Source organism: Etheostoma cragini, chromosome 6, assembly GCF_013103735.1.
Source record: "Etheostoma cragini isolate CJK2018 chromosome 6, CSU_Ecrag_1.0, whole genome shotgun sequence".
NCBI classification, from domain to species: domain Eukaryota; kingdom Metazoa; phylum Chordata; class Actinopteri; order Perciformes; family Percidae; genus Etheostoma; species Etheostoma cragini.
The window spans coordinates 27,549,370-27,557,320 of record NC_048412.1 but is presented as its reverse complement, the minus strand read 5'-3'; the positions used below and the strand labels follow the sequence as shown (position 1 = coordinate 27,557,320).

The window sequence follows — 7,951 nt, the reverse complement described above, 5'->3', positions numbered from 1 at the left end:
AACGAAAAAAAAAAAAAAAAAAAAGTTAAATCACCTCGGAGAGAACCGAGGTGCTTGGGTTCTTCACTCACAGGGAGCAGAAACACTTTGGACGTTCAAACGTCTTCTACTGGCCTGCACTGGCACAGTCGAGGATCTAATTGTTCCTCATGTCCGTCTCTAGTTACAACTGCTCTGGTGCATTAGTTTTACAATCTTTTTCGTTATTTAGTCTGCCAATAAAAGCTTCAAACGTGGCCGGATGACTGTGGGCTGAAAGTTAACGAGAGTCGCTGCGCCGTGAGTTAAATCACAGCATAACGTTTCTGTTTTTATATTTCAACTCAAAGTGGAACCAGCTGTGTTTATAGGGCACATATTTCAGTAGTAATAGTGCAATTAAATCATGCTCAGTCACATTGCAAGGTCTCTGCATCCACTCTGCTGTACAGTGGAAAGCACATGCTAACCATTATCATTATTGCTGTTGAGAATGGGTGACGTCATGTGTCCTGCACTCGGCCCGTAAAAGGAGACAGAGACCAGGGGCCTGTATTTATCAATCGGCTGAGAGAATTACTCACTAGACCACTGGTTGGTGTGCAGGAGGAGACGGAGTGAGGGGGAGGGAGGGGCCGGCTAGTATACTAAATACTTAAAAACGTCAACAAGACGTAACGTCACCCAACGTTGCTTAAATCGCCTTTAAGACTAAGTTTTCACTTTGAGAAACAGATTAAATGTGACAGTAATCTGAAGATCTTTTTAGTTGTGAAAAGAACAAGATGTCTTAGGACTTCATCTTGGACTTGCAGAAGCACTGATGAACATTTTTTTTAACCATTTTCTGACATTTCATAAACCAAAACCCAAAATAATCACCAGATTAATCAACCATGAAAACAGTGGTTAGATGCAGCCCTACTCTACAAGTCAGCTGGACCTTCTGGCCACCGCAGCAGTAATCAACCTCTTCCACGTCCCGTGTCTCAACTTCCTCCATCAATCTCTTTGTCTTCCCAGAATGCTCAGCGGCTAGGTGGCTCCCAGGTGGTGCAGTCACTCACCACGCCAGTGGTCTCCGTGGCAACACCCAGTCTCCTGGCGCCCTTCTCTGGCATGCAGACGGCCTACAACACTGGTAGGGGACAACTCAAACTCAATCAATCAAAGAATGGCTTGAACCAAGGTAATGAAGGCAGTTCTTCTACAAAGTACTGGAATATGTGCGGCAGGGCAGCTTTAAAAAACATGGCCTCTTCAGAAGAGGTCATAACTTTACTCCAGCTTCTGTGCGGGAAAGTTGCCGGACGCCTCAATCTTCTGAACATACTGACAAATACTGACAGAGTTGTGTGGAGCTGGCTTAAATGTAACGGACCTTCATTGGTTCTCAAACAGTGACGCACTAAAACTTTAATATTTCACATGCTGTGCAACTAAAATCTATAGTTTTTAAACAAGAACTCCCGTTTACCTGGTAGGGTTTGACTAATACCTGGAACAGTCATTCCCATCCCATATGGTTCTTGTGCAACTCAGACATTCTTTACATCTCCAGTAAATAGGACGGACCCAAGACACACGACCAGGCTTGAGATATCCCTTTTTGTTGCACTCTTCAGAAGAGGTAATTATATCTTAACTTGATTTTATCCACGCGAGAGTCTCCTTACGACAACGGTTTCTGAAAAAAGCGATACGGAGAAATACATAAAGTTATGTAGAGCTGTTGGTCGTAATTCAGATGTTAATTAATAGAGAAAAGTTACGCACTAAAGCTTTAAGAAAAACTGGAGCAGCATAACTCATTTCACATAGGTGAAGAAGAGTCGTGACACCTTGATGGATTACACAGAAGCATTTAATGAATACTCGGTTAAGAAGAGGAAGCAGGCAGTCCAGTTAAACCATTGTGTGTTATTTTTTTGTGTAATCAAATCAAATTAAAATGCCTTTGCTGCTGTCTGATGCTCCAAAAGCCCCGTTAGAGGCTGCAGAAGCATCGCTGCAGCATTACAATGGACAGCAGATATTTTCTGTGGTAATACTGTATCAATACACAAACGCCACCTATCAATCTTTTATATATAACATAAAAAACTGCACATGAGGATTTAACTTTTTGGTACTAGAATAAAAACAAGTTGCTTTTTTTGAAGTGAGACAAACTAACAGGGCACGCGTATTTGTATCAATGCATCATTTAAGATAAAACCTACTTTGACTACTTTGAAGCCCCTGATTTGGAATTTGAAAAAAAAAAGGTAATGAATTGCAAAATATTGCATAATATCGCAGTTTAATGTTTAAAACCACAATGATATTGTGTGGGGGCCTCTGCCGATTCCCACCAGGACTGAATTATAATTAACGTTGAAGATGAAAACACGAAGCCAAGCATGAGATTTAAGTTTGCATTATGTCATTATATATCTGCGAGTGTAGTGTAGAAAAACCTCGCCGTGTGATGCCACAAACCCCCATGAATATTCACTTTGTTCATTGTGTGTGTGTGTGTGTGTGTGTGTGTGTGTGTGTGTGTGTGTGTGTGTGTGTGTGTGTGTGTGTGTGTGTGTGTGTGTGTGTGTGTGTGTGTGTGTGTGTGTGTGTGTGTGTGTGTGTGTGTGCGTGCGCGAGCTTCTGGAAGGATTCCACTTCAAAGGTCTCCATTAATATGGATTAGCGCTGATTAATATTGATGCAGCAGAAAGTTGTATGGTGTAAAAACAATCCTCCTCCTCTCCTCCTTTCTTCCCCTCTGTCTTCTTCCTCCCTCCGTGCCTTTATCTCAGAGTACCAGCTGACGAGCGCTGATCTCACGGCGCTCCAGACGTTCACGCCGCCAGGGCTGGTGCCTGGCAACATGGCTGCCTGGCAACAGCAACAGCAACCCACAGTCTCCCAGCAACAGCAGCAGCAACAGCAGCAACAGCAGCAGCAACAGCAGCAACAGTCCCAGCAGCTGAGCCTGGCGTCGCTCAGTAACTTGGTGTAAGCCGCTTTTTGTTCTTCATTTAACTAAGTCACGGGCTGTGTCTCAAACCGCCTACTTGCACATTTCAGACACTTATTTTTAAGGATATAGTGTAGAAAGCACCCGGATGACCCCCCTAAAAACGGTCAAAAAGTTCAGTGTGGAACGATAGACCCTGCTCGCACTAAACAGGCGCCATCGTGACTACAAAGAAGAAAGGGGGGGGGGACCAGGAGTGCCGACCGGCAGCTGATTGGACGAACGCTTCACGTGGGTCTGGCTTCTCCCGGATTTAAAAACCGAGCATCATGGCGGCCATGTGGCGGCTCGTTGGGAATCAGGGGGGTACCCCTCTCCTCTGTAAGCGTGGCTCCCTATGGCGCCGTTTTAATGCTACGAAGCTATCACCTGCAGTTAGCATTCCATTGACTCCCATTCACTTTGGCGTCACTTTGACCGCGAATAACTTTACACCTGAAGCGTTTCAAGTTTTTTTTTTGTCCGTTGTTTATTTCTAAAGAAACACGACAATGTATAAAAGGCTCCGTTACCTTGTACCTCACGTTATGGCTCTGTAGCAGACGTTTATGTAAAAATAGGCTAACGATTATGTCATAACCACGCAACTTACTGGTCGACAAATCACCGTATTGTCAGGAAAAGCACGCAGACAGTTTGGACTTCCATTAGCTGTTTAGCTTTAATTACTAATGTTAACTAGCATGTTAGTTAGCAGTAATTAGCCTGTGCCTACGTTAATGTTAACTAGCATGTTAGTTAGCAGTAATTAGCCTGTGCCTATGTTAATGTTAACTAGCATGTTAGTTAGCAGTAATTAGCCTGTGCCTATGTTAATGTTAACTAGCATGCTAGTTAGCAGTAATTAGCCTGTGCCTATGTTAATTTTAACTAGCGTGTTAGTTAGCAGTAATTAGCCTGTGCCTATGTTAATTTTAACTAGCTGGGTACCAAATTCAATGTTTTTTTAGGCACCGACTGAATTGCCTCTAAAGTATTGAGTGTCAACAAATGCCTCGTCATTCAATTCCCAATTTCAAGACCTAAGGAGTAAATCTCATCAGATCCAGTGAGCCAATCAGCACGCAGCATGCTTTTACCAAGATCTGATAATGATGCTGATTGGCTGGCTAACGCAACACGTCGTAGAGACACGCAGGAATAAACTCCACGTAGGAGGAGGTGGCCAGTTGTTTTTCAGGGCAACATTTTTTTGAAAGTTGATTTTTTTTTTTAAAGAGAAATACGTTTTCATCCATCCGGCCCAAGTTTAACATGCAACTTCATTCTATACAATCCTTACTCCAGAGTCTTTACTCTCTCTCTCGTTCAGCTTAGAGGCCCTTGGCCTAAAAGACGTTGAAGACCCCGGTCTTACAGGGTGCGTTAAGGACAACTTCATGTTGCTGCTTATTTAAAGTGTCTCTTTAGTCCCGGTCACAGCAACCGGTTCAATTACGAGCCATTTTCGACAAAACTTTTTTATGGCCCAGTCTTTGTAGATATGGGAAAAAGCGCCAACAATCAAAAAGACTAGTTTTTGCCTTTTTTTTTTTTTATTTTATTTTTTTAAAGCCGATACATTCTGATGATTATAACTCACTCCTATTGGTTTTGTAATAATATTCCTTCAGTGATTGAGTCCTTGTGAATGAGTTGTTTCCATTATTTTGTCTAGTCTGTCAGCACATAAGTGTAAAAAAAAAAAAAAAAAAGTTTAAAATGTTGACGTCTCCAAAGCCAACCTGGCCTGAGCCAGGTGTGTGTGTTTGTGTGTGTGTGTGTGTGTGTGTCTCGTGTGTGTGTGTGTGTGTGTGTGTGTGTGTGTGTGTGTGTGTCTTGTGTGTGTGTCTCGTGTGTGTGTGTGTGTGTGTGTGTGTGTGTGTGTGTGTGTCGTAGCACTACAGCCATTAGCACTGAGTCTTGGTGTTAGCGGTCGGGTTGTGCTAGGCTAACCTGTAGATGGGGGAGCAGCTTGTAACTGCCTCTTGTTTTTTCCTCCCTTCCTCTCTTCCTCCCCCCCCCCCCCCCCCCCCCCACCCCTTTCTTTTCTCCACAGCATGTGGGGTGCAGAGAAACAGAATGCAGAGATGGTTAACTGCATCTCCAATTTTGCTGCTAACCTGAGGTGAATATCATGATAGCATCTGGCACTGCCACGCCATTCTTATGTGTCACGTTATCCTACTGCTCGCAGGCTCCGTTAGGAGCCCAAATACCTAAATAACCCTCAGAGAAATTACACAATAGATGCAGTTACACCACACACGGGATAACAAAGCTTCTTTTCTTTGCATCAGTATGTTAAAATGTGATGCCTGTTACGTTGCTGTGTCTCTGTGCTTCATTACCTGTGGTGGAATTGCATTCAAATACAAGTACATTCAACTCAACAACAACTCAAGTACTGTACTTAAGTACGTATTGAAGTTACTTGTATGCCTCATGCCACTTTATACTTCTGCTCCGCTGCATTTCAGAGAGAAATATTGTTCTGTTTACTCCACTACATTCATCTGACGGCTGTAGTGACTTTACAAAATATGTCAGTTTTTACCCTCAATAGTGCACATCAACCATATTCATATTTAGACTACCCCAAAAAAATGCTGAAGCTAATCATGTTTTCAGAGACAAAGTGTTTTTTCTTAAGTGAAGTGAATGAAGATCAAATGAAGAGCTTTGCACACAAAATCAATTAATCAATCAATCATATAGCACTTTTCATATAGCACCCCCCCCCCCCCCCCCCCCCCCCACACACACACACACACACACATATTTATATATACACACATAACACAATATCCCCCCCCCCCACCATTCACCCACCCACCCTTAAATCAACAAAAAAGAATGAATTAAAAACAGGAACCGAGCTGAGGAAACAACGAAGGCATGACACTTTATAACCAAAAGATAATTAAATATATATACCAAAAAAAAATCTATAGTAAATAAAAGCTCTAAACAGTGGCTAAGTGACTTGTAGATTGTTCAAAAAAAATCTATAAAATACGCACTATTAAGTAGAATTAAAAACAGCTTATCAAAACAAAAGCACATGTAGTTTATAAAATTATTATTAATTATTATTATAAAGAAAACTATCCAATAACATAACAGCCTATTATTAGAGCATTAAACACGCAGCTGTTAGATCCATCCATGTTTCTAAGATGTGAGGGTTTTTCTGCATTGAGCCATTTAATAAGTTGTTAATAAGTTCATCTTCATGCTGATACTTTCTTACTTTTACTTAAGTAACATTTCACAATGCAGGACTATGTCTTCCTAACAGAGTATTTTTTACAGTGTGGTGTTATAAGTATGTTTACTATCTGTTTCTTTCATCACTGTTCATCGCGCCCTGTTGTCAAGGCTCCAGATTATCACTTTACTGCTGCAGTCTTCATTGAGCCCTTTTAATAAGTTGTTAATAAGTACATTTTCATGCTGATACCTTCGTACTTTTACTTAAGTAACATTTCACAATGCAGGACTTTGTCTTCCAAACAGAGTATTTTTTACAGTGTTGTGCTAGTCTCTTTACTATATGCTTCTTCCATCACTGTTCATCGCGCCCTGTTGTCAAGGCTCCAGATTATCACTTTACGAGTGCAGTCTTCATGCCACCTTAAAGCTCAGATCTGAAGCTCTTTGGAAGTGTCACGAACAAAAGGGGGAAGCCGCCGCCGCCGTGTGACAGCAGCAGTGCCTCGCTAGCTGCGCCGATGAAAGGAGGCGCAGCTCTCTGGGCGCTGCTTTCAGAAGCAAACGGCGGCCCAGTGCACAGCCGTGCGCCGCTGACACGCTCGCCGCATTAACATTTTACTTCTCCGCCGCTTAGCTGTCACTATCAGCTGACAGCGAGACACGAGACTTCAATTCCTCAGACACATGTAGGCCTCTAAACCTACATCGGCACGCCTAGAAAGAATAATTTAGATGTAGCTCGGCTGTCAAAGCCAGTTATTAAGACAGATAACATTAAATTAAATGTAAATGGAGTTTGATAATCAGTTAATAGTCTGAAACGCTCTCGGGTCTGCTCTAATTCGATGTTTGATAGCTTTGCACGCTGAAATAAGTGTTTAAAATTTGACAGCCCTCTCAATGCTGTGATGCTTTTAACCAGAACAATCTCAGCTACTGATGTATCTTTGCATCAAGTTAATTTAAGAGACTGCACAGCTGTTCAGATTGTCCATCAGAGAGGAGAAAATCAGAGATGACAGAAATGTGTTCGAAAAAGACACTTGGAATAATGCGAGCTGTCAGCAGTGAGACTGTTATTTGTTTCTCTGTCTGATGAGCTGAAAAAAAAGGGGGAGGTTGGAGCATCTTTTGAAAAAAAAAAAAGCAATATATTGTTAGTAAATGTTAACAAATGGCCGTCCAGATTGTAAGAAATTGTCCTGCAAACATCTATTTAACGGCTTTTAACACTTTTATTTTACTTTTATGCAGATGAGGTAAACATTTAGGACACACTTAGGGCTCTGGGAACTTGTCACAAGTCCTTTTTGTTGACATAATATTGACCTGAAACAACCTGTAATCTGTAAATTAATCAATGATCATACACAAGTATTAGTTTCAGCCCTGGTTATAAGTATTAGAAGATGTGAGTCAGAATGTCAATCATGAATAAACAAAAGTAGTCAAGACATAGCCAATAATCTGTAAATTAATCGATGATAAAAACCAATCAGTCGCAGCCCTAGTTCTAAGTTTCAGAAGATTATATAGCTGTGCTTTAAAATAGCGGAGACCTTCCTTGGAACAGTAATCATGATTTCACCGAAGGAGCAGGATTTAATTTGATCCGCTCAGAGTGTGACAGCAGAATCAACACCAGGCGGGCTTCTTCCCGCGCTGTGTGTGGGATCAGAAAGACAAAATCGCTGTCACTGAAAACAAGTGAGCTCTGCAGAAATGTGGGAAGCTTTCCCAGCACAGCAAACTGTTCTTTCG

General features: G+C 41.8%; 1 protein-coding gene across 1 annotated transcript in view; it reads left to right on the top strand.

The window, feature by feature from the left end:
* The window catches only part of LOC117945927 (myocyte-specific enhancer factor 2D homolog), a 29,168-nt gene that overhangs the window by 15,027 nt on the left and 6,190 nt on the right, over positions 1-7,951 (top strand). Inside the window, exons 4-6 of the mRNA XM_034873671.1 lie at positions 1,003-1,120; positions 2,775-2,973; positions 5,034-5,102. Of these exons, the coding sequence (XP_034729562.1) occupies positions 1,003-1,120; positions 2,775-2,973; positions 5,034-5,102 (386 nt within the window). The remainder of the gene's footprint in view (positions 1-1,002; positions 1,121-2,774; positions 2,974-5,033; positions 5,103-7,951) is intronic.